Consider the following 27,531-nt stretch of genomic DNA (forward strand, 5'->3'; position numbering starts at 1 on the left):
TTAAAATTTTGTCAGTTTAGAACACCAAATGTAATCTAATAAAGCTTGTAAAATACTCTTGTATAAGCCTTGATGAAACTACTAGCAGGAGAGGTTTTTTTAGGTATTTCTCTATATGGCATTAAAAGAGCTCATTAAAACAGCTTAAAGAAAGTGACAGGACTGTCATCAACAGGATATTAACACTGAAACAGAGGTGATGAGAGCTCCTCTGGAATAACTTAAGGATTGCTGATTCCTGGTTTTGTGCTGCCCAGAGCTCTTACAAAAAGGAAAACATCTGGACTGCAATTCCTTGGTTCCTTTTATAAATTCATTAACACAAAAGGATTCAGGGTGGATGATGATTAACACCTACACCTCAATAAATCTGTAGGAGTACTACACTTACAACAGTGTTACACTGGTATCACCTGCCCTGACAGAGATGCCCACCATCCCAATACATGGGTAGAGTCATCATCAAGTGTCAGTCCAACATAGATAGAGAGCACCAGGGATACTAAATTTATCCTGAATTTAAGTGATGAAGTTAGCCATGAGAGGACAGAAAAACAGATTAATGGAATCTTAAAACCGTGGTTCAACTAAAAGCAAAAGATTTAAAGTTTCAGATCAGCCTATTCAATTTACTAATAATTTTTAGTTTTATATTGTAACAAGCAAGCATTTCATGACATCTTTGAAATCTTCATTGTTAGAAAGAACCACATTTTCTTTTAAATGCAGCCTAAGCCAAGTTCAAGTATGTGTTTTGCTGAGATGAAAGCTCTGAGAAATACAAAAGTGATGCTATAATAAGCTAATGCATAATCTTGTCAAATTAAAACAGATCAAGTGATACACTGGCTGTCATAAAATAGGAATCACTTTGAAGTATGCTTGCCCTGAAATTACTAATTCCACTATCAGACAGGTGTTCAGACAACATAATGTTAAGATCAACATGCAAATTTAGAGCAGGACACACTGTAATACTGGTCTGAATTTCAAAACTCATTTTCAGGATCTCTCTCAGAGGAAAAAGCTGTCTACCAGTAAAAAGTAGCAACACTCCACAATGGATAAAAGGAGAGGTTGTTTGTGTGTGTGTTGGTGTTTGTCGATTTTTTTATGCTTGCTTTTTCTTTTGTCAGGTTGGATTTTTTTTAAAACTACATGCTCTCAAACAGATCTATTCAACTCCTTGTGGTCTTCATGTACATTGGTGCACAGAGTATCTTTGTGTATATTTAACACAAAATATAATCCATCATCTATACCTCAAGATGCTAATGGTAAACTGTATGCTACTGAAGATCAAGCAGACTTACTGAAACAGATCTAATTAAAAGTTCTACATAACAAACTCCCTCAAATATTTAAACAAATGCAATTTTTAAGTTTACAATTTTGTACCTCCCTGAGGGGCAGTGATTTAGTTGTACATTTACCTACTTTTGACAGGTGACCAATAAGATATACACTGTGCTCTGGTTAAAGGGATGCCTTAGCTATTGGATTGACATATAAATGAGCTGCCCCAGCAGCTGTCAGCTATTTCACTGTGGAACTAAAAAGAAAAAGTACTTTTCAGAAGAACAAGTATTTTCCTCTTTAACAGACAAGGAAAAAACCTACTTAATTAGTTCTGCTGAAAGACTTAAACAAGAAGTCACTATAAATTAATGAAAGTAGCTAAAATCATTGTGTTTTGTCCTTCCATAACACAGATTTTGGTCAATATATCCTGCATTTAATAAAATACAAAATAAACTTTGCTCACAGTTACATCCAACTCTAGCTCCAAATAATGGAAAAGACTTCCCTGTTTCTTAATAAGCTCTTCCAACAGTAAATAAAATGTCTTTTTCAGTATGAGCACTGATCCCTGTTATGTTTCTGCCAAATGAACAAAGCCCTTATCCATGCATTGATAATAACCAATTATACTAAAGCTGCCTCTTAACCAGCTCTCTGATAAGTATCTGTCTCCATTACTGACTCTTGAATTAAGCATTTTATTTATAAGATTAGAAGTTATTCCTACAGAGCCTTCTACAATTTCTCTGAATTAAGTTTTGACACCTGAAATGGATACATTGTCCTTAAAATGAAAGCTGTGTGTGCTCTGACCCTGTAAGTTTTTGTAAGATATAGTTTTATATTCTGTTCAGCAATTAATTTTATGTGTGCCTGTTTTAGGTCGCAGTAAAGGTCCTGAAGCCCTCTATGCTGGCCCTAATATAGCAAACAGATGCCTAGAGAAGAAAAATAGCACCATGTGTCAGTATTTCTCCAGAATATTACCATGACTTTAAGGGTAGCTGAATCCAAAAGCTTCATCTGTGTTTAACCAAGCTACTAAATTTTAGGAGACATTTAGAGAAAGATTCCTGATACTGACTGATACCAGGCTCTATCTGAATGCAGCTCATATGGATGGCTTAACATGAAGATTTTTCCCTTATGTATAATTTCCAAAATGTTTTATGATACACTGAAAACAGATTTTTTACTATATTCCCTTACACTAGCACATGGCAGAGATACTTGCTTAAGGATTCGTTGACAGTCCTGATTTTAGTAATAATGTGAAAAGTAAGCCTACTGATGTCAAGTACTGGTTTCCAGTTGGGAAAATAAATAGACTAAAAAGGATTAGAACCAAGAACAAGAAATTAAATTCAGTTCAGAGAAAAAATCTATCCAGACAGAGAAAAGCTGAAATATTGTGACTGGTTCAATTATCAACTGAATCAGATAAATCAAATCATGACCAACAAATTATGAGCTGATTTTGCCCCAAAGAAATAACTGCAAAATTTCAAAACAAATCAAAAAGAATTCTAAAATTCAGGAAAATTTTTTAGCTAGACAGAATCAAAGAATTGCTTTGGTTGGAAAAGACCAAGAGATCATCAAAGTCCACCACGTGTTCACCTAGCACGTTGCCAAGTCCACCACTAAATCACATCCCTAAGCACCACGATCTACACATCTGTTAAATACCTCCAGGAATAGTGACTCTACCACTACCCTGGGCAGCCTGTTCCAGTGACTGACAACCAATTTAATAAAGAAATTTCCCCCAGTATCAGATCTAAATCTCCACTGGCATAAATTGAGGCCATTTCCTCTTGATCTATCATTTGTTACTTGAGAGAAGAGACTGGAACCCACCTTGCTGCAACCTCCTTTCAGGTAGCTGTAAGAGAATGATAATGTCTCCCCTCACCTCTTCTCCAGACTAAACAGCCCCAGTTCTCTCAGCTTCTCCTTGTAAGATTTGTGCTCTAGACCCTTTCAGAGCTTTGCTGCCCTTCTCTGGAAATGCTCCAGCACCTCAATGTCCTTTTTGTAGTGAAGGGCCCAAAACAGAATACAGTATTCAGGGTGCAGCCTCATCAGTACAGAGTACAAGAGGACAATCACCCAGCCAAAACGATCAGTATTTGGTATCCTTTTACTTCACTACCATGTCCTGCCTGGGCTTGTAATCCTAACGTATGTTCATTAATTTCTGAACAGTTCAGGGAACTGCTTTTGAAGGAGCTAAATCCCCTGCCATCCTTAATTTTTTCTCCCTGCATACATTGACTTAAAAACCAAACACATCCATCAAAAAAAGTCCTTCTTTCCTCCAGTTAGGTTATACAATAGCACTCTTCACCCTGGTAAAAATCTTTTAATAAGTAATTGACAGTAAAAACATAGTAATTTACTACAGATCTCTGTATGGGTATGCCAACTTCACATTTTCTGAACCCTAAATTTTTTCAGATGCAAGTCTCCTTGGCTTTTCTGAGGTAGTAAACAATTGTTTCATGAGCTTAGATACACACTAAAGAAAGAGGACTCATTACACGGAACTGCACAAACTTTCAAATCCTGCTGCTTCCCCAAGAGTATCAGGAATCTAGTAAGACTGAAACAGTAACACAGTAGATGAAGAACCATCCCAGTATACTTGCAAAGTGTTTATCTTCAACTTAGAACAGCAAACTTTGGTTGCCTGAAAGTTCACTTCGGTCCCTTAAGAGAAGCTCTTTGCTTTATGTTAAAATATTTAAGAACTCTTAAATCTATCAACATTTCCAAACCACCAACTGAATTTTCAGCCCTCAACAATTACCTCTCCCATTCCCCGAGATTCTAGGGTAAGAGCTTGAAACTCATGATTCATTTCATCCACAGATCGAACCTGCAGAGGAAAAAAAAAGAGGAACCTATTAGTCAAATATATTTTCAAAAGTTGAGCTTGTAGTACTCCACGTGATTTTTGACAATTGAAAGGACACAAAATTTGCTGCTCAATCTAGCCAGAACATGAGTTTAGATTCCATGAACGGATACAGTTAGTGGCTAATTAATGAACCATGCAAACACAATAACATGCCATAAATTCCAAGAGACTTAAAAATTCTCATCTTCATATATCCAGATGGCTATCACTCACTATGGAAACTCAGTATTACATTTCACAGAATCACAGAACTGCCATGTTTGGAAAAGATCAGAGATCACCATGCCCTAACATCAATACCCCCTCCACCTCTAAAGTATCTGTATCACCATGACCACGAGAGCCTGTCCTGAAGCACCTAATCTACATGGTTTCTAAATGCCTCCCAGGATGGTGACTTCACCACCTCCCTGCGTAGCCCATCCCAGTTCCTGACTACTATTTGCAACAAATAAGAATTAAAAAGAAATAAAATGTGAAATTACAGATTTGGACACACAATATCCTTTGGAAAAGAGATGAGCCATTGCACACAATGTTACTGAGTGCACTTAGCAGCAAACAAAGAAAAGTTCACCAGCCAGGTAACAAATGCTACTTGCAATGTGGTGCTTTTAAAGCCTAGTAACTGACTGAATTATCACAATATCTCAAGTTTTATTCCAGGAAATAAAAATTGTGTGTTGTATGAATGGTATATTACTAAAGCAAGAGTTGCTGCTGCAACAAACCATCTCCTTTGCCAGAGCACAGAGACAGAATACATTGGGTGCATTTTGTTCTGAGAAAATGGTTTTCCACAAGGAATTTTCAAAGCTTAGAAAAATTAAAACAGGAATTAAGAATTGTTTCTCCCTTTTCTTTCTTCCTCTCAACAGTGAGATGCAGCAAGATAAAATGGTAAAATTATTCAAGTTCAAAGTAAAATTCAATGTTCCTTCCTAATACCAGTCCCTCATAGAGTCAATTTCACCTAATACACCCATCTGTTTACATTAAAAAATGAACCAAAATGAAGTTAATCCATACAGCTGGTAACAATGTAAGATCACTTTTCAAAACTCCTCAAATACCAAGCAAAGGAACAACCTTATGCCTTTAACACTCTGGTGGAAATGACTTGTCCAATTCTGTCTTAGCATTGGAGAAGTGCTAATTACCTGTCAATAGATTTTCTATGTTCAAAAGTCTGCTCTCAAAATATTGCTATTGCCCCATAATCATTATAAGCCATTAACTTCTGGGGTTATCTCCATAATTTTCTTTGGAGTAGGAAATTCCACAGCTCAAAGCAGTTATTTCTCCTCAAATAAATATTTCCTCAGAAAGAGAAGTTAGGATGAATTCTGAAACCAATTCCCAACAAATTAAGTGAGCTACTGAAGAGCAAATTCAGTTTCATAGTGAATTACCAAGGTGAGGGGAGGAAGCAGCACCTTGACCTTTTTTCCATTGATGCTGACATTCAGTTCAGTTAGGCTTATTTTATTCTTTTAAAACTGAAACCAGATTTTCCTATATCCTTTAAAAAGATAAAAACATTTTTTAAATATTAAAAAAATAAATTTACACAAAAGACTTTTTTTTTTTTAATTGGCACCAACAGATAATATCTTTGTGCATGCAGTTAAATTATTTTGGCTGTGTTTTTTCTTGGTTGGTTATATTTTTGATGGTGGTAGTATTGTGTTTTAGCTCTTCTTTTTGTTTGATTGGGTTTTTCGTGCTAAAAGATCTAATACCAAATGCTTCTTTTTCACAATTCAGAAAAGTTCAAAGACATGGCAACACACTTCTAAGAAAAGGCAATCCAATAATCAGGGCACAGCAAACTCTTTTTTCCCCTGAGCATTTCAGTGTCAACTCTAAGAAACTTAAGCTTCTCAAAACTGTATATAAACCTTTGCACTGTGAACAGATTTTGCTCACTGCCCCTATTCTTATAAACATGAAATTTAAGTTATTGCTGCCTATAGCTATCAGCAGCAAGAGAAATACAGTCCTTTAACTATAGCAAAGAGGGTATCAGTTTCTGTTTCCATCAAAAAGAGCAGCCCACAGAATCTTGGCCCCTGTCATGAATACTTGTTTCACAGATAAGTTTACAGACTGGAGAAAATACAGGCAGCAGTAATATCTTCTGCAGACCTGCTTTCTTCAGTGCTAGCATCATCACTAGAAAACCCCCAGAACAATGATAGTTAAGTGGTATCTACTACAAATAAAGACATGACCTCTATACAAAGGAGAAACTTTTATTAGCATTTTCTCTATTGCCAGGAAGTTTCATTTGCTCTAATTCAGTGCCAGCATTCATCACATGCTCCAGAAATAAACATTTAATACATGCTTTTAAAACCTCAAATTCAGAACATTTGAAAATAATATCTCTATTTTTATTCATTCCCTATTGCACAGGCTTACTTTGCAAATCAAAAAAGAACCCTATGAAACACACTGCTCAACATTTACAAATTTTTCCTGATTTTGGTTGACATCTTTTTTCTTCCTCATGATTACTCTGAAAATTCTTTCTCCATTTACCCCCTACTTGCTTTTGGGATTAGTTTTTAGGAGCTGAATGGTAACAAGCCTTGCCAGAGCTGGAAATGGTTCCACACTTGATATTCACCAGATCATTACACAGGGCTCCCAAATTATGCAGAAATGGCTACTACACAGCAAAGCTGTCCTTAGGTATAACAGTTCCTCACACACTGCTAAATAGACACAATGGGTTAAGAGTATTCATGAGCTTTTCCTCTTTGACATACCTATATGATTCTGATCTTTTCCCCTTCCACAAAAACTGGATACAAGATACCAGCATGTGTTACTCTATTTTTCATCATAGCATTAGGAACAAGATTTCAATGAATTTAAAAAACCAAAATGTTTCTAGTAATGTTTATCTCAAAGTTTATACTTTTTCTCCCCCCACCTGAAATTTACAAAATACTTTCTTAAAATCTAGAAGACTTCACAAAAAAACCCTTTCCTTTACTCCATGAAAGCTCCTAGTACTAATAGCAGTTCTTATTTCTACTGTATTTCACTACTACCTCGTGCTATGTCTACAAGAAAATCCTCAGTCCTAAATTCTGCCATGTTCAACTAATAAATCAAGTCCATGACAGAGCCAGCTACTGATTGATGGGACAGTCAATCCACCTTTTGCCCCAAAGCTTTTACCACTCCCCTTCCAATGAACTTGGTAATCATCAAGTAAAAGCTTTGATTCAAAAGCATTTTTCCTTCTTTTACCATGCAGGAGGATTTCCCCAGATCAGGCAGTCAAACCAGCCAGAACACACCGAGGTGAGACCACAAGTTTGACACAGGGAAAACAACAAAAAGAAACTGGTCTGGAGCAAGGTGGAGCAGGAGCACCTGCCTAGCAGCAACTAGATGATAAACCAGTAACCTGAAACCATGTCCTGCCATAACTCACGACAGAATTCAGGAGTCAGACTTGACTGGACAGTCATCTAGGATTACCACAAGTAACACTGCTTAAAATAATATCCATTACTGGTATCTAGATGCCCAGATCTAGAGAGAAGTTTCTCTATAATAACCCTGATGACTGTCAGAAATAAGCTCCTTAGCATTTTCTTGCAAAAGCAAAGATCAGCACCTTCACTGAAAAAAAAAAAAAAAAAAAAAAAAAAAGCTGGAGAAAATTAACAACAAATCAACAACAAAAAAGAGAGAAATGAAAGACTTCATTTTGCAAGTCAAAAGTGGTTAAACCAGCTAACCAGAAAGTAGTAAAGACACTTTTTCAGCATGTCCAAATCTCATCTGTCCCACCCCAGGTGAATACTTTAACCACACTGACAAGAAGAATGATGTGTTTTGAAGTTAGAGTATTAGGCCATAGAATCAGCACAAGATACCTGGCAGTTATGGTACCATGACTGAAAGAAAATGAAGCTTTTGTTTGCATTGCAAATACTCAAGCCTTTTTCTTTATTTTGCTGAATGTTTGAACACAAAATACCCTTTTAGCAATTTTCTCCAGTGGTGGCTCTGCAGGATCTACCATCTAATGTGCTACATGCCTATGGCAGAGACTTACTAGCCAGTTTTTAACTATTATATGAACACTAAAATGGCTGTACTTTAAAATGCATTACATAGTTAAACACTGTCTTGTATAGCCATGCCAGACACTTCACTAAATATACAAGAAGCTCATTTAGCATTTCAGATGGGTACTCAGCAATAAAAATATTTTAATACAAAATAAAAAATTAAATGTAAATCTAGTAGAGATTTATAAGAAAGGGAGTAGTAAGATTTATAAGGGAAATCTCTACAACAAGCCTAAACTGTAAATTCCCAAGACTGTATTAGCAAATATTGAAGTTCAGAGTAAGGTAGCATATAGAGATTTCTGCTCCATAAAATTTTGCCAAATAACTTAAAATCTCCTTATCTTTATTGAGAAGCCAGCTGATGCTGGTGCATCCAGATAAAAAAAGCTGCTCAGCAGCTGAGCAGGCAAGTACTGGAGTCATAGCTGGAGGAAGTTTTGTATACAAGTTAGTTACAAAATACTAAATATTTGTGAAAATATTTGTGAAAACAAGGCATTCTTTTATTGAAGCTGCCTTTGGCTAGATGCATCTCCCATAAGGAAATTCCTTAAGTAACTGATTTTCAATTCTTGCACATGCTTCTATGGATATACCTTCCAAAGCATAATATCCACCCCCAATAAGTACTTACAAATTCTCACTGAATTAAAGGAAAGTGTTATTTTTGCAGGCAAGTGAGTAATCCTTTAATCCCTATATTTGAGGTTTAACTCATTCCAAGATGGAACTGTACTTTTGCCCCATATGAGCAATAACACTTTCAAATGCTCTAACAAAAATTTAGTTTGTCTGTTTAGTTGGGCTGGCTCAGCAATCACTTCAAATCTTAATATTCTTGTAGTTTATTTCCTTGTGAACATCGTATGGTATGACAAAGAAGCAATCTTACCAGTGTTAAAGACACCAACAATAAAAATAATGTAACCAGAAGATTTCAAGATAGGCTTTCTGCACCATGTATCAAGGGGAAAATAAATATATATTCAGCAAAAGCACTGCCCATTCTGCTGACAGAGATAAGTCATTAAGGGGCAAGGTGATCCTAAGAGCTGATACACAACAGTGACCAAATGGTTTGCTTGCTTTCTTTTCAGTAGGAATATGAGTAATCTGGAAGCAAGCACACAGGAAAAAAGAATTTCCTAGGTTTTTATAAAAAGCATGTGTGTGTATATATATATATATATATATATAAAATAAATACATGTATAATGTTATGCTGGAGAGCATCCCACAAATCACTGTCAAGTTTGGAAATTACAGATCTACTTGCAACAGACCATAAGCAGCAAGAACAACAGGACACCATCTCCCATGTAGAAAAGCAGATGAAAACGAAGCACATCTTGCCACTTGTTTCAGAGCTACACGATGCTTCAGTGGCCTAACAAGATTCAGGAATTCTGGGTTTCGCTCGCAAATATGGAATTAAATGTGCACTAAGAAACAGGTAACTGCACTTGTTGCCCATACCCAACATGAACACTTCCATTACAAAAGAAATTTATCTCTTTTTCGCACAGGCCCTCATGCCTGTCTTCCCACTCAGTAAATCCAAGCTTCACTCTGAGAGTGGTAGAAGTGTTTATCACAAGTTCTTCTGAACTACTAGCAGGTGTCCTCAAGCTCAGGATTACAATCCCTACAGTCAAATACTGGAAGAACAACCAGATTCACATAAATAACAGTGTGTCTGCACTGAAACCACATTTTGTAACTACTTACAACAGCCACACCACTTGTTCTGTTTGAAGAGCTAGTGACACATTCCAATGTAAATGGGCACACTATTTATACTAAGTAATTTAGCTGTTTTCTCAGCAAAGTCTTTTAATCATGTAAGAAATTATCCACTCAAGAGTTTTTTACTCTTGAGTACAGATTTGTGGATCTGTGTAATTGCTGCTGATTACTCAGTCCATGTACATTATACATTTATTTAGTTTTAGAAATCTAAATTTTTCTTGTTTAGCTAGTCAGTTAGCATCACCTCCCTACAACAGAATAGTAGGTGCTACTAACGATGTTTAGTGGAATTCATGAAACATTCCTAACCACCATTGTTCACTGGAAGACTTTCAGTGAGCAACTGCCACTACCTGCAATTTTAGGTATGCAGCAATCACCTTATTCAGAGCATTTATTTTCATTCTCTTTACTTCTGAATATGGCAGATGCATTTACCATAACATTCATTTTTTGAGGATATAGTTTAAGAACACAAGATTCAAAAGCTATTATACAACAGTAATTTTCCTGCCCACATGTTTCTAGCATCCTGACTTCTCTCTCACAGTCCAGCACCCCTTGAACAAACGCTGTTGTTCCTTTTCTCCACTTCCAGCAGAAAAGAGGAAAGCAGGGAATACCAACACAGCCTGATCTTCTTAAAGTAGGTGCTAAAAGCAGAGACAGAAATGGAACTACTTGGTCCTTAGGCAATGAACTGAATCACCAGGCGTGCAAAAAAGGAAATCCAGGATTCTGACTCCTCCCTCCACTATGAATAACTCGTTTTTCTAAAGAAAGCTGCTGATAAAACATGCAACTTCTCTGTAGCACCAGCATAAAAAGCCAGTGAAAAAAACCCTAAAATTTCAAATATAGGCCACCAGTCTGCTTAAAAATCTATCTTGATCCTTTAGGCCTTTGAACTCTGCACAACCTCAAGGTTAAAAGAAAACAGGCAGAAAACACTAAAGCATGGTTTCTTTTAAAGTTTTTTTAAATAATTACTGTAGAGAAGCATGTGTGTTTCCAGTTTATCTGGTCTCCAGCAGGGGAATGGACACTTAAAGAAAATGCTGTTATCAATTTTTGCAGCTGTTTTCTAAGGGCTCTTTGGACAGCATGTGTATTTAAACTAAGCATAGATTTGTACAGTTGCCTGAAAGCTGAAGAAAACAGCCAACTGTAAAAAATACCTAAAGAGCCACATCTAATTCAATAAGCCTCATTTGTAATTCAGGAAGACCAGAAGCTTAGCCTTGGATATTAATATCTCATTAAAAGTTGGCCAGTATAGACTTTCAAAGGAACTAGAAGAAGTCTAAAATAACACCAAAGACTTTAGGCTACTGACAATTCAGCTACTGGTAATAAAGTTGTCTACTTACAATTCAAATTGAAGTAGTAAAAGCTTTGTAACAAAAATTAGTTCAAAGATGGGCATTAGTACAAATTTAAGAGCACTCATATGTAAGGGTAAGCAGCAGTAACTGTGGACCAAAAACCCATGCATTTGAATTACCATCTAACAAAATACTAGAAAGTGATCTTACAAGTTAAATTTCTCATCAGATGTCAAAAATCCAGGTTATTCATTCTCATCCATAAAATATTCCTCCAAATAATTTACCCAAATATGTGCTGCTCCCCTGTTTCCCTTCACGGTCTTACCTACCCACCACTGTGCTTCACTCCCTGTGCATTCCAACCTCCCCTGTCTTCACCACAGAGAAAAAGTTTTCACTTAACTTTCCTTCACAAAGATACTTAAAGGGCTTTCATCATTCTGACTTTAATGTAAAGGTATTTCAGAACACTAAATGTAGCTCCTCCATGCAAAAAAGCAGTGTCATGCATTTTTGTAAGCCCCAATTTTAATCACATGGAAAAAAGAAAACTACATTCTAAATGGGCACACCAGAACTTAGATTAAGTAAATATTGACCCAAATTTTAAAGTTTTATTTACTTGATATACTGAAGAACAGAAGTAAGAAAACATGGAGCTATTTATTGCAAATGCAAAACACCTAAATCACCATATGCAGCCATTTTTTCCCCCGAGTTAACTGGTTCCCACCACCTTGTCCTAGATGTCTATGCAAAAACTCTCCTAGAATGCCTTGGGACAAAGCTTTGGGACAAGACACCAGAACCACGTAATAATCATGTCTGGAATGAGGCCTCACTTGTAATCCCACCTAGAACCTGGGGCACACAGGAATAAAATGCAAAGACTCCTCATTGACTGCCTAAGCAGCCAGCTCATGTCTCTGGTTCCCACTATGTCAGGCTCCTAGGTACACAAATACACCTCAGCTGCTGAGCCCATCCTTACCTCCAGAAGCAGTGCTGCCATTCAGATTTATACCACTGTCCCTGCAGTAGAATTCCTGAGACTGAAACAATTCTACCCAGAGCTACTGCTGCACAAGTAGGTAGGGTGATTTATCTGTATGTAAATTAAATATATCATACAGTTAACCACATGCTATTTGTTTTGTTGTTTTATCAAATGAGTCTCTCTGTGCTAATTGCTGAATATTCACTAAAGTATGAAAGAGTCTGCTTCAAAGAGCTCTCAGTCTAAGCATAAGGTAAATTACAAAGACTGCTACCATGAGAAACTGAATTGGTAATATAAGAATAAAGCAGTCATTCACATCAAGACACTCAACAGTGCATGAGTGCCAGGTATTTGGAGACATAAAGGCAGGTGCAAATGTAGAGGCTAACTAAAGAAGTATGTCAGAAAGCACAAAAAAGCTGACAAAAACCCTAGCACACTTCTGAATATACTTAATAAAGACACAACCAACACTGGATTCCACACAGAGGAGGTAGCAGCTCACAGCCTGATAGCATGAGGTGAGAATTGGTGAAGTACCTCCTGGGCTGAAACTATCAACTACAGTTTCAAATGTTGGTGGAAAAGGCTTTCAGAAACTAAACAGATGCTTCAAAACAGTAAATGTGATTGGAAGGGGTGATTATGGAAAAGAGTCTATGAAGAACAGAAGTCACATGAAATAAACTTGTTTGCACAAGTCAGGTGACTGCAATTACTCTCCTTGTCCTGACAACTGTAGCATTTAAGATGACTACTCCATGCACATGCTCCAAACTACTAAAAATGCAAATCTGCAAAAATCAATGCTGTAATGTCCTTCTATCTAGGCAAGTGATTTTAATTATACCACAAAAAAACTCTCAGTGCTTTTCCTGCAGGTGAATTACACAAGAACACCTTCCAGTATGTTAAAAAATACAGACAAGTGACCTCTTTCCACCTATCTCTGCTGCCAGACCTGAGAGTCTCACAAGTTAGTAATCAGGTGAGGTCTGAAGTATGCAGGTTACAATGCATCCAGATTTTTAAAATTATTAAAACCTAAAAAATAAAAAATTATTCAACTTTAAAATTAATCTGGAAAACTCATTATATTTGCTCCAAATTCTGCTGCAATACTATAAGAAGAAAAATCTCACCAAGAATTTATTAAACAAGGCTGTTTTAACAGCACATACATTTTCCAAAACAGGAATCAATGTTTTCCCTAGCTTCCCCCAAGCCATGATGGAACTCTAGTCTCAGTTTTCTTCCAAGTTTATAAAACTTGAAAAGTTTTACTCACAAGATTGAAAAGCTGCTTAAATCATACGATTGACATGAATTATAATAATTATGATTAATTGACATTCATAATCTGGGTTTCTAGTTAAGTGGAGTGAAATGCTACTGTCATTGAAGAAAATAGCAAAATAAAAAATTAAAACCACTGCAAACAAACAGAAATCTGTTGACTGCAGAAACAAATCATCTTGAGAGCAGCTTCAGATGGATGTTAACTTTACAGAGAGAAGGAGCCATCCATCAGCCAAGATCCAACAAATACTTCCTTTTTACTGCTAGTCAAACATTGCATCATTGCCTAACACTTGCAAAAGTCTTGAAAGTATCTGTTTATCAAAATTTTTTTTAAAACAGATATCTTAACAATTTTATGTAATTTTTAAACTTCAGTAAAAGTCGCAAAGTTATGAAATAAATAAAAAAACAGGACTGCAAGCTCACTTAGGTTTCTAGTGACAGTTTTAAGTAGGCTATAAAAAGAAAAACTAATGATTCAGGAAATGCAGCTCCCACTGTAAATTCAGGAAACAGAATATTGTTCCCAGTTTGAATGATGAGAATATGTTCATTGTTCCAAGGGATGGCTACATGACTGTGAGATCTCATATGAGAAAATTATTTCCTTATTTGCACTGCACAAACATATTAGCCTATCTTATTTCAACAATAAGCAAAACAACCTTATTGCTGAAAATCAGGACAAAAATTTTGATAGAAATTGCGGATTTTCCTGGAGGCAACAATGTTAAACATCTACACATTATATTACTTTAATAATATCCACACATTTTCTCATGGCTATACTGATTCTAACAGAAGTGCTAAAAAGCTCCTGAACTCTGTAAAACTTTTCTCTAAACCAAAACACCCCTCAAAGAAAAAAAGAAAACAAATTATTTTTCAGCAGCTAGTCAAAAAACTTCTCCAAAAGTTTGTAAATTCTGGCACAAATGAGTTTCAGCAACTGCAGCTCAACTGAATCTCTGAACAAAGATATAACTCATATCCTTTTGTTTATAGCACCACCATCCTTCAGATTCTTTGGAAAAGCTGCTACAATCAGAGCATTTTTCTGGCATTCTTTTGCTTATGAACTCTTGCTTCCTTGGGATCTGACAAAGGCTCTGTCAGACCTAGCTGAAGTACTGTCATATTTTTACCATCAGTTTCTACCCTTTCCCTTTACTGGAGGCAGAGAGAGGAAGAGCTGAATTCATAACATGATGCATTTAGCTTAAACTGCTGAAAAGCTGAAGTACTTTTGCTATGAGGGAAGGAGTAGATAGGGAAAAAGGCAGGACAAATAGCTTGGGTAATGTCACACTGCTGTAGCTCTGCTTCAGCACATGGGAAGAACATTTGCAAGCACTCTGACACCCAAAAAAATAGATCCTCAGCTTCCCATGAACCTCATTCCCCTAATTTCAAATATTATGGATTTACTGCTGATCCCTAAACCTTTGTAACCTAGACAGTTCATCATGAAGAAAGTGATGTGAACCAATGACAAACAGATCTGAGACATTTAATCTGCAGCCCTATAGGGATGTTAATAAAAGGATAATGCCACAGTTGCCAGTGGTTTTCCTCAAATGCTGTGCTCTTAAAAGAGGCTGAAGTACTTATTTGGTCTCGAATGAAAAAAAAAAAAGTGTCAAAAAATCCAAGTGAGATAGTTTTTACACTTGGTTCATTATCCTTCATAACATTTTAAATATTATTTAAAAGGAAGACAAATGAGACCCAGGGATGTTTTCTAGATTAAGAAGCTAATATTTAATCCTGTCAAGTCACTGACTAGATGCCTACTGCTGTTTCAAAGTGAAGGGTGGCAATGACACTCTCCTGACTCAAACAGCATTTTTGGCTTTTACATCTTATACTGAGGAGCTGCGCATGCACAACCTTTCAGCTGAGCACCCAAAGACTTTTGGATATCATCTCTCATGGAAATGATCACTTCTCTAACTCCTGCCCTCCCTTCTGCTGCCAATTATCCTGTATAGCCTTCTCTTTGCCAGCAAAGTAGTTCAACTTCCCCAAGTTTTTGCCATATATGCAACTGCTGTCCATCACTTTAATTTCCTGTTGCTATAGCCAAAGCAACCTTAGAAGGACAGAGAATGTGAATGTTAATAGTATCACTTACTCTGAAATGTTGTGTGAGCTAATGATACTAGTTTTGAGTCAGTTAATTTAGACAGTATGTCAAGCTTACATGTATAAAAAACATTTTTTCCATCTCAATTAACTGTTAAAACTCCATTCAACTGCAGTGTGCTTGAACATCCTGCTCTTCTCCAAGAAAAATTTCAGGTGCCACACAATTATCACAGTCTTGCTAGTTTCTGAAACAGAACATATTAAGCCCCAGTACTACCATGGAACTCCAGGATAAGCCACTTGATCTGTCCCCACGATATCAATGGCCTCTACGGCTACTGTATATTAATATAAAATACAGCATTTCACTTGGAAGGCACCTTCTAGTCCAGCTGCCTGACCACTTATGGGCTGACCTAAAGTCAGAGGATGTTATTAACAGCAGGAACTGCCTTCCAGCTACTGACCACTGATGATTCCCTCAGTTAATTTCTCAATAATCTCTTATGAGGCACACTGACAAGCAATTCTTCAGTCTCCTAACAGGAGTAAAAATTAAATATCCTACTAGACAATTACTGAAGACGCTGTCACATGCTTTATAAGATGTTCAGTTCTTTTGAAGACATTTCAGATGGCTTTCAGAATATCTAGATGTTTTCCTAGTCTTCCCAGGAAGTTGTTTCTTGGAAGTAATCAAATTTACTTATTAATGTCTTACTAATGTCAGAAGACTGTCACTCGATTTCTTCAGAGCTTCAACTTATTTTCTTGAAAGAGTCTTTAAAATCCAGCCAAATTGATATGTTTCTGTTAAAACCAAATTGCTGGTAACAACTCTTTGAACCCTCTTCTATGCACCTCTTGGAGTCAAAAGTATCAAGTTATCCCCAGGTACAGAAGTGAATACAAGGTTTTTCCTTTCTATATTTACTTGAACCCACCTGTTAAGGACTAAGGTTTATGAGAGTTTCATGGCAGAGTACAAGTACAGTTTCCCAAGGTAATTTAAATGAGGCTTATTTTCAATATACCAAAGTTCCTTACTTTTTGTACTTAGTTTTGCTTGAAAAATCTCTGCTTAATTTACAACCTTCCATTTTTGTACTTAGCTTTCTCTGCTTAAACTTTCTAGGGAATCAGTGGGGCTACAGTTCTATTGCTTTCACCAAAAATAAAGTTCAGTATATTTACCTAAAATAAATTTTATTACTTTGGCATTGTTTTGCATTCTTTGACTACATCATCCCATTATCACATCAATGTACAGAAGACCCAGTTTCAAGATACTCTTTGATAAAGTATGTTGAATCAAAGATGCTCCTATCTTTATTTCTACTTCCTTTATATTTATTTAAATAAAAACCAGTCTGGGCAACTGGCTCGGGGCAGTCCTGCTTGAGCAGGGTTGGATGTTGGACAAGATACCTCCAGAGGACCCCTCCAACCCCAAGTATTCTGTGATACTTATCTCTGTATTTGTTTCTACTAATTTTCTTCACAATTTTTTTCCTAAATGCATTAAAAAATCCTTTCAGATATTAATTTACAGAGATTCTGTCTACCCTGCACTCACAGAACACAATCACAGCTAACCTCCCAGAGTTTGAATACCTTCAGATTTTATAAAACCCATTTCTTTAGTACCTCTAACTCAAGACTTTTTTTTTTTTAAGAACAGATAAAAGCCACAAAACCCGTGCAAACAAAAACAACAAAAAAACCAAACTCCAACAAAAACCCAATCAATCAAAACAGTAACTTCTGACTTAGCAAAATCCTCAAAAACACTGGTATACAAAGAACACTCAGATCAAAGAACTGAAATGGAGAAGACTCCTGTTCTGTACTTAATTTCTGTTGGTTCTTATTGCCAAGGAAGAATGGGAGCAGTGAAAAACAGAACAAATCAGCAACATTGATTACAGTAAACTAGAAAACACTCTTTTCACTGGGGTAATAACACACAACAAAGTAATAATAGTTTCCTCTTCACTTCATCTTCAGGTGTGAAAACACTGCAGCACTATGAAAAATAGAAGTGGTTCCTCTACCTCCCTCACTTTAAGTTACCAGAAAACACGAGGTTCATGACACTACTGGAGGAACACAGAAATATTTTGGTTAACCTAGCTGATTAATAAACAAAGCTGCTGAGTAAGACAGGGCTCCAATTCCCACTGAAGATGGAAAGCAAGCAGGTGACAGAACAGAGATGCAACTGCTGTCACTCCTCATTTACATACAGGTCAATAATTTTATCTACATACCTGCCTTAGACAATGCTGGTGATAACCAGTACTGCTGCCTGGCAAGGAAAAATACAACTTTTTCATAGTGAAGAGCTGTGTCCAGTAGACTAGTAGAATATTGTAGAATTTTCTATTTACAGAACTGCTTTACAGCTTCTTTTTAAGTTTAATACAGAATGGCATAAAGCATGAAGCAGAATGTCAGGGGGTTTCTTTTTTGTTTTGCTATGTAGACCAGTGTAAGAGGAAGAAAGAATAAAATCAGAAAAACAAACAAACAAAAAAACTGCAACAAAAAGCAACACGAAAAGCCAAAAGAAATTAAAGAGTGGGAAAAAGTTAAAACAGACTAACGGGAAAAAAGAAGACAGGTATTTCTGCTTTTAGGATCAGCAAATTTTGTTTATTCACATTTACTCCTATAACTACATTTTTTAAACACATCCCATAAGCCTGTGGGAAGGCACAAAATATTCCTCGTGGACTTCAGTGTGGCACACCACAAGGGTCCTGGGAAAAAAAGCCACTCCTATCTGATATTCAGAGTAAAGTTTTTAAAGAAAAAATAGGAAGATGTATCAATTAAACACTTGGGGGCAAAAGCTTAAAACTGGATTTTTTTTCCTTCTAGGTTATTAGCTACAAAAGAAGAAAGTTAAGTTTTGATCTACACTGAATTCTACTATTTCTACTTTACTTGCATAAAATTCTTGTAACTGCAAATGTAACACATAAGCTCGTGTGCTAAATCTGTATTTCTTCTCAGAAATCCTACCAGAAGCTAGTCCCTTTTCAACCTAAACCCAGTTGTTTTATATTCACTCAAATTGATTCCAAATGTTTCAATCACATTCTCAAAAAACAGGTCCTCACAAAAAAATGAAAGATTTATGTAAGTTAAACAAATGGTTCAAACTAAACATTTCAAAATCCTATGCGGCTCCATTTATAACTGATGTAATAAAATTAATGTTTTAGAGCCTGGGATATTACAGGCTTTAAAATTTCTTAAAAGATGTGGTTTCAACACAAAACACAGGAACTGTTTCAGTGGAAAAAGAAATACCCACCAAACTAGCTGTATGAATGCTACTTCCTGTGGGCCAGTGGTGCTTGCTAGAGAAGCACCAAATGCTCACAAAACTTCCTCTGGAAGAAATACCAACTGCTGCTCAGACCTGAGAACACCAGGTGAGGAGTACCTGGACACTGGAAGCACCTAGCACTGCAGTTGTATTTGTCTGAATTGAGCCCTGATGTTTCCCCACCTCGTGTTCCAGCTGGGGCAACCCCTATTCCAACTCTACAGGCTTCCTGGATGCATCATTTTTCTGGTCTCCTGCCAGGTCACTTCATTCATACCTTAGAGAACACATGGAATGCACATTTCATGTAGACACCTAAAAGAGAGTCTTGATAACATAAAAGGGCTTCCCACACATCTTTAAATAGTTCTTATAATTGGGATTATTTAAAAAAACAACTAACAAATCCTAGCTATCTAAGAACAATATCCATTGGCAAAATGTTCACTGATTTTTAAACTTTAAATTTTAGATTCCATTACCAATCTAGGTTTCTAAGATAAACAAATTAAGTACCACAGGTTTTAGTTTTTTTACAAGACAATATATTAATATGGTACAGTTCCATATATTATAAATGCTTGCCAACATATTTTCCTGCTAAAAACAATCAAAATACTATTTTTAATCATACTGGAGCAATTTCTTTTACATTATTACTCCACATGATGTGTACTGTTATGGCTGATTTTATAGATTTGTATACTATGTCATTAAGTATCACAGAAAACTAACTTCTCTATCTGAACTACATCTTCCTCTTACATGCCAGCCTCAATTTTTCTTTCAGGTCTGTTAAGCTATGTAAGATTCAAACACAATAATTGACAGTAAACATCTCTAACCCAAATGATAGTATATTCTGGGTTTTTCACATTTGGGCATTTCGGTCTCAGATTAAAATGAAGTTTGCCAACTCATTTTTGAAGATAAGTCTTGGCTTGAAACAAGAATAAATAACAACAGCTAAAACCTCTGATACTGACAAAATCCTTTGCAAGAAAAAAATACCTGCCCCAGAACACATACACAGGATCTCCACACACATCCTTGATCAACTATAACTGATGTATTATCAATCTTTTAATATGTAAATGGAGTTTTTAAGCCAAGAGGACTATATATATTGACACAAAATAACCCCTAAGACTTAACTGAATACTTTTTGACAGAAAAAAGAAAAAAGAATTTAAGTCCAAAAAATGTCTCACTATTCATGCTAAACAAGAGTCTTAAATCCAAATAATAAAAACTGACATATATGGAAAGGTATTACAGCACAATAGAAAACTTACATCTGAAGTTGTAACATAAGAAACTGCAGACCTCTAATCCCTCTAAACAACTCTACATTTTTCATCTATCCTGATCAACTACTGGAAGTCCAGTCTTTAGGGAGACAGATAGATGCATGGCAATGGGATTTATTTATTTATTAATCTTGCTAAATGGTGGGTTTGTAACACATAAAATCTAAATTTACTTTGTCTTATTTGGTAGAGTAGATATTTCCTTAATGGCAAAATACCCTAACATCAGTTCTGAAACTTCATCAGACTTTGTGACATCATTGTAGCATGGCCAGAACTAAAGTTCAAGCACTATGTATCAAAATGGAAATTAACAGCAAGACACTTGGTAAGTTATGAGTCAAAACAGACAGACAGACTCATTATTTTTAGCTTAATCAATATAAGTATGTAAAGCCTTTAGGAACTGAACACACCAAGACAGCTTTTAAAAAGTCACTTCCTCTTTGTATAGACTTGTGAACAAATTCTATATGAGACTTCAGATAAGAAACACAAAAAGTTTATACAACTAATTCAAACATGGGTCAAAATTCTTCCTTCACATAACATCGATGAAATCTAAGCAGTTACAAACACAGGTCTGACAATCTTTACATTAACAGTTACCAAGAACTTTCTAATAGAAAGACAACCAGACCTTTTTTACCTGTAACTGAGACTGTTGTCAGTACCTCAATAGCACTGATGAAACAAGGGAACCTAAATGAGAACTGTATAAAAAATTAAAATCTCAAATAACCAAAACTACAAATTATACATTAGATGAAATACCTTAGATTGAAACCGTAGCCCAAGGTACACAAACACATGTCATAAAAACCTGCCTGTCAGAAGGGCTACAGATTGTGGTATTTAGCAGAGCCAATAGAAAACAAGAGGATCACCACTCTCAAGTTTAGTGGAAATAGATGCATCCATGAAACAGCAAGCAAAAAAGTCAAATGTGGCTTATCACAGAGATCCTTTTGCTGCATTTCAGAGGTTTACATTTCTTTTCCAAATCCTGAGGTGGTTGTCATAATCTCTTCAGACATATTTCTTCTACATGTCTACAACTATTCTTAAAGAGCCATGTTTAGAAAAACAATATCATCTGTCAACCAAGAAGGAAATGTAATCTTTAAAGATACTGCTAGAGATGACATCTGGTCTTTATTTGTAAACTAAACATTTCACATAGTGGCTTGAAAAGTTCTTGCCTACTATTCTAACAGCCACAGCAGGTATTCTGACTGGGATTCAAACTAAATGTTGCTATAAGGTTTCAGTATGCAAGCTGTTACTGTAAAATAAATTTTATACAACTTGTTTGCAAATTACATCCCAGAAGCTAAAACTGAGTATGTTTACATTTTCTGATGGAATTTAAAACTCTCTTCCACTATATGACCATATAGTGGCCTCCAACTCCATTATTAGAAGCAGTACATTATTGTTATTTGTTGTTCCAGGAGGAGAAAATGAGCCTTTAAATGGAAGACTTATTGTCCCACTTCTGAGACAAGAGCCTGGGCATGGGCTTTGGGAAAACACTGAAATAGTTGCATTGTGTGGAATAAGCAAGACAACAGCTATGTTATGGGTGGGGAAAATTCACACTAAATGAGGTATTTTCAATTACATTTCTTGAAAGGAAAAGATTGAGAACCCTCTGGCATACCTATACATATAATACAAACAATGAGAGGTATTTATAAAGCATGCTTACAGTTTCATGTTGTTTCCTCTGTAGAGTTCTGTTAGAAACTTTTTAAAAGAAAGTACAATGTATTAATACTTGTTTCAGAGGAGATTCCCAACACAGAAATAATTTAATATCCAAGAGAATTTAGGTTTCCTTTTACTGAAATGGACAGTGAATTTTTAAATAATTTCACATTCAAAAAGAAACATGAGGAAATAAAATTCAAGCAGCAATTCAAACCATCTACTGGATTACTTGCCTCTGTGTATAAAAACTTGGTCTATTAATTTTGGGGCTTTAGAAACCACTGTACAAAGAATGCACACTTTTAACATTAAACTGGGGGGAAGGGAAATCTAAAAGTCAACTAAAGAGTGCTGTTTAAATCCAGATCTAGTTCACAGTATCAACAAGCTGATGTCCTGTTAACATGTTTGACCCAAACATCTGCAACATCTGGCTTAATAAGCCTACTGCAAAGAAACATTTAAGAGAATGAGTCTTGAGGAAAACATGTACATAACTTTCCATGTGCAGTACAATCCGAAACAAAATTTAATATACACTGTCATAATAGGATGCATCTTCTCATGAAAAGATAGGCAAGTCCAACTTTTTCAGCCAACTGTTTCTTGCAGTACTACCTCAATCATACCAGATACAATCATAATTCCCTCAGCACTGTGCCAGTACCTCTAACAGGGAAGGAAAACATTAAGTTCTATAGAGTGATACTAGAGGAAAAAGGTACCATTCCCTATTAATGCAAAAAAAATGCTATCTAAATAACATGGACTTTCCTATGAGCAATATCCACACCATAAACTGCAGAATCTGAATTATCAAACAATATCTCACATGCATTTGCCCACTAACAACTTCTGGGACAAATTCCAAATTTTCAACACTTCAGAAAACTGTCAGGTGATTCAGTGTCATTTCTACACATATAACCCAAGCTACACCACCACTAAATTATCATTTCCCTTTTTATTCAAGTTTCCTACTCCCACCCACCTAACATATTTATATTTGCACTGACACAAGTTGAGCTGGAGACCAGAAAAAGGTAGACAATAATTGTCTCAGTTTTTCAACAAAGCTCCGACTGTTAACATTTAGTTTTAAACCTAGACATGACTAAATATAACAAAATACTATGTTTTAAGTTTAAAAATAGTAACATGGGATAGTAATTACATTTCAAATGCATTCATGTCCCACATTCCTGAAGAGCTTTACCATCAACTCATGATAACTAAAAGGGCCTAATCTCAGTAGAGATGTTACAAAGACTCCAGTAAAAATGAAACCAGAATAAATCTGAACGTATTTTGTTAATATGAAGCATGTAAGTGACAAACATGTGATACAAGAAGTTTAACCGATTCTCATTTGCAATGACCTACATAGCCCCAAAGCATCCCAAAAATCAGTCTGTTTATCACATCACATATAAAACATGCTTGAGTTTTTGGTGTTAAGCCATTTTGCTTCAAACACTGAACTAGAAAGAATATAAAGCGTACCGAGTATATTAATTTTCTCTCAGGGAATTAGTCTGAGGTTATGAATACACGAAAGAGAACAATGCCCACCCCACCCCCCCAAAAAAAAATTTTTTTGCACAGTGACGGCCTAGGAGAATAAAACCCAAACTGTGAGTTGTAAGCACGATCCACGCAAGGCAGCTGGCATTTTCCTCAACTTTTTGTTATTGTTTGTGCAGACACGTTTGAAGAAAAAATTAAAACCTAACACTTCATTGTGTGGAATCAACTACTTGAAGCGTTCTGCCTTCTCGCTACACTCCCAGAAAGCAATGATTACCCTTTAACCCAGTAAAAATACAGACATATGTATACATATATATATAAGTTTTCATGCTTTCGGTACATTTAAACAAAGCCCATGTTAGCCAAATTCCGCAGGCCGGCAGCTGCCCGGGGGGCTGCCGAAGGGACGCCCCCAGCTCCTCACAGCACTTGGTGCCGAAGCCTCTTTTAACGCCCAGCGCTGTGTCCGCCCACCCCAGGCCTGCCCCGAACTCCCGTCGCTCTCACCCCTCTACGCGCCCGGTTCCTCTCCCCACTTTAACCCCCAAGACCCCCTTTCCGTCCCCCCACACCCCCACGGACTTCTCTTAAGCAACAACTTCACCCTCCAAACCCCGCTGGGACGGAAATCACTCCCCAAGTCCCCGTTCCCCTCAGCTCGCTGCGAGCACAATGCAGCCCCCCCTACACACACACACACACACACCGCCCAGCATCGCAGCCGCCCGCCCGCCCCCCTCACACCGCCGGCGCCGCCGCCTCCCCTCACGCTGCTCCATCCCCACCTCGGCGCCGCTCCCCAGCGAGCCGGGAGGACACAAAGGCGGCGAGGCGCGGGCGGCCGCCGAGCAGGCCCCGCGCCGCCCGGTGACCTGCCACAACATGGCCCCCTCCCGCCCTCCTTCTCCCCTCCCTCTCCTCTCCCCTCCCCTCCCTCGGCGCGCAGCCGAGGCCGGAGACAAAAGGGGGCTGGAAGAAGGGGGGCCCGCCCGCCCGCTCCGCCCGCCCGCGGCCTACCCAGCGCGGCCCCGGCTCCCGAAGATACTCACGGGCTGGCTGGCGGCGCTGCTCGCTGCGAGGGAGCCGGAGCGGGGCCTCGGACACCCCTGCCCACCCTCCGGCCCGCCGCCGCCGCCGCCACCCCCCTCCTCCTTTCCCTCCTTCTCCTCCTCCTCCTCTTCCTCTCCTCCTCTCCTCTTCCTCTCAGCACTCTCCTTCCTGCCTCCCCGCCCCCCCTTCGGCCGCCAGGGGCTCACAACAACATGGCGGGAGGTCGAGCCCGGCGCGCAGGGAGGGAGAGGACAGCGAGAGCGCGGCAAACCTCCCCCCTCCGCCTCCTTGCCCTCCTCCTCCGCCGCCGCCGCTCGGCCCTGCCGCCGCCACTGCGCATGCGCCCCCCAGCCCGGCAGGGAGGCAGCGGTGGGGGGGGGTGGCGGTTCCCGGCCCTTTCCGCCGCGCTCTGCGCATGCGCCGCCGGCCCGTTCCCTCAGCGCGGCGGGCGAGCACCGGGGTAAAGCGCCGCGACTTCCCCTCCTTCCAGCCGTACGGTGTAGCCGAAACACCGCATTTTGGGGCTTTTTTCTCCCCCTTTTTATTTTTTTTCATTTTTCCTTTTTCTCACTTATTTTTCGCCTTCTAGGAGAGGTGGCGGCGGCAGCGGGGGCGATGCCCGCCTGAAGGCCTGGGTTTGGGAGACAAAGGGGGAGGCGAGGCCCCTTTTGAGGGGTACCCGGTGGGTCCCGAGGGCCGCGGTGCCAGGCGGGATGCTCTGTGGTTGCAGTACACAGAAAGCCATCCCCTAGTTACTGACTGACTACGGTGCCGACAGCTGCTGCGGGTCAATACTGTGCTGGGTGCTAATAAACACCTCTAGTGATGGCTTTCAATAGCCTCACCCAATAGGCGTATAAATTAGGAGTATAAATTCTACTTACTTAGCAGCCCCGGAAAAAAAAAGAGAGGGAGCTCTGCCTGATAGTGACGTTTTAAAATGCGGATTTCACAAGGAAATCTGCTATTTTGCCTTGTTACAGGTTCTGAAAGGAGTGGAGTTGGAGAGCACTCCATTTCAGGGAGTGTCACGCCGGTGCCCTCCAGAAGTGAAAGGTTCAGAGGAAGCGCAGTGATGGGCGCTGTGGTGGCTGCTCAGGCGCTGCTGGCCCCCGTGCTTGCTGCTGACAGGAGGAGGAGGAGGAGGCCCTGGGTCTGGGTGAGGAGATACCGTGTGTACTGGTGCTGCTGCTGGCCCCAGCCCATCTGGGGATGAGATGTCTGTGGCTGCCAGTGGCGTTCTTAAAAAATAGAGATGTTTTGAAGGAAAAAAGCCTGCGCTGTTTTCAGTGTTTATAGACATGGTTATAAATGTGAAGTTTCCCAGCTCCTAGTGAAGAGAGAAATGTTTTCCCAAGAAATGAAAACTATTTCTTTGGCTTAAGGCTGGTTAGCTAAGTACCCCCATGTCTGCAGTCTGCTGCCGCTGCTTGCATGGTTAACCCCTGTAAGCTCCAGTGTCTTGTCCCACTGCTGCCTTCGGGCTGTCTGCAGGGGTGAAAAGCCCATTCCTTTGCTTACTTGAGAAGGTCTTTAAGTCACAGCGTCCCAGTCAGCCCTTCCTTTAGAGTGTCTGGGACTGAAGAAAAACCCTGTTACACTCTTGACATCCCAAACTTACAGCAGCTGGTCTATGTTACAGCAGCTCTACCTCAAATCCTTTTTGGGCACCCTATTTGTTCTGGATAATTCTTATCAGTGTTTGTATAAAGTTCAGAATAACTCAACATGCAACTGATAAGCATAAGCTTGAACAGCTTCTACATCAGTCTGCTTCTCAGTACTGAAAAACCCAACCCCATGACAAAACAGAAAAGTGTTTAAGTACCATTAGTTTGGGATTTGACATACAGTACTTGGTTATTTTTCAAAGTATCCTAAGCAAAGAGAAACAAAACAAAAATTCCACCATACCCCTCACAGTTTAGTAATGACACTGAAGTTTTCAGCTCACACTAAAAAAGTTTTTCTCCCTTACATATGTTCTGGGTAAAAACTTTAAAAGTACTTAATCCTTTAGATAGTTTAACTTGGTATCACTCCATTACAAAATGCTTTTCCTAGCTATTCTTATTTTTAAGGAGGTGTTAAAAGCTGACTGGGCTCTGCTTACACCCAGATAAACTTCATTAAGACATTAACTACATTAATGATTCTATGATCTTCTTTTCAAATGTTCTACTTGCTGTCCTTCCAGTCAGAGTTTGTCTTGGAAGGGACCTTTAATGATCTCCTGCATATCATTGTACTGATACTGTTGATTCTTACAGGCTCCACAGCCTATTCCTGTCTCAACCCTTTCTGTTCTGCTATGGAAACATTTGGCCCACTACATGCAGCTGCATCCATTGTCCAATTTTAATGTTTAAAACGTCAAGCTTTTTCCCCATATGTGGGGAGAATTCTTCTGAGTTACCTTTGCATGCTTCAGATTTCCCATTTAACATGGAAATGGTTCAAAAGGGCCTTCCTTTAATGTGATTCCTGTAACCCACTTGACAATAGCCAAGCTTCCAGTGTGCTGAAAAGCCAAGCCTGTTCCATTGCTCATAACTGTGGTAGTGTTTCCATTTTTTCCCTCTACCTACCTGTGGAACTGTTAATTTCTTCTAGGAGGACTATCTACTGTGTTTGGTTTTGGTTTTGTGGTTTTTTTCACTAGCTAGCAACTGGCATAACATACTGAGCTAATGCAAATGAGAACACTTCCACTCAGGAGTAAATTCACAGCTGAATTACAATAAATTTTGTCACTGATCCCATTTTTAAACTTAGTTATTACTATACTACTGCTCTAAA

General features: G+C 38.3%; 1 protein-coding gene across 10 annotated transcripts in view; it reads right to left on the minus strand.

The window, feature by feature from the left end:
- The window catches only part of PUM2 (pumilio RNA binding family member 2), a 68,482-nt gene extending 43,418 nt beyond the window's left edge, over positions 1-25,064 (minus strand). For 7 of the 10 annotated variants that reach the window (XM_030446645.1, XM_030446644.1, XM_030446642.1 and 4 more), the window contains exons 1-2: positions 24,732-24,802; positions 4,115-4,183 (exon numbers count right to left, since the gene is read on the minus strand). In XM_030446645.1, coding sequence (XP_030302505.1) covers positions 4,115-4,165 — 51 coding nt within the window. In that variant the 5' untranslated portion in view covers positions 4,166-4,183; positions 24,732-24,802. Of the gene's footprint in view, positions 1-4,114; positions 4,184-22,150; positions 22,162-24,467; positions 24,544-24,731 lie in introns of those variants that run through there. The other 3 variants (XM_030446647.1, XM_030446640.1, XM_030446641.1) reach the window with 3 other exon arrangements.
- Positions 25,065-27,531: the final 2,467 nt, after the last annotated feature.

This window comes from Calypte anna, chromosome 3, assembly GCF_003957555.1.
Source record: "Calypte anna isolate BGI_N300 chromosome 3, bCalAnn1_v1.p, whole genome shotgun sequence".
Lineage (NCBI taxonomy): Eukaryota > Metazoa > Chordata > Aves > Apodiformes > Trochilidae > Calypte > Calypte anna.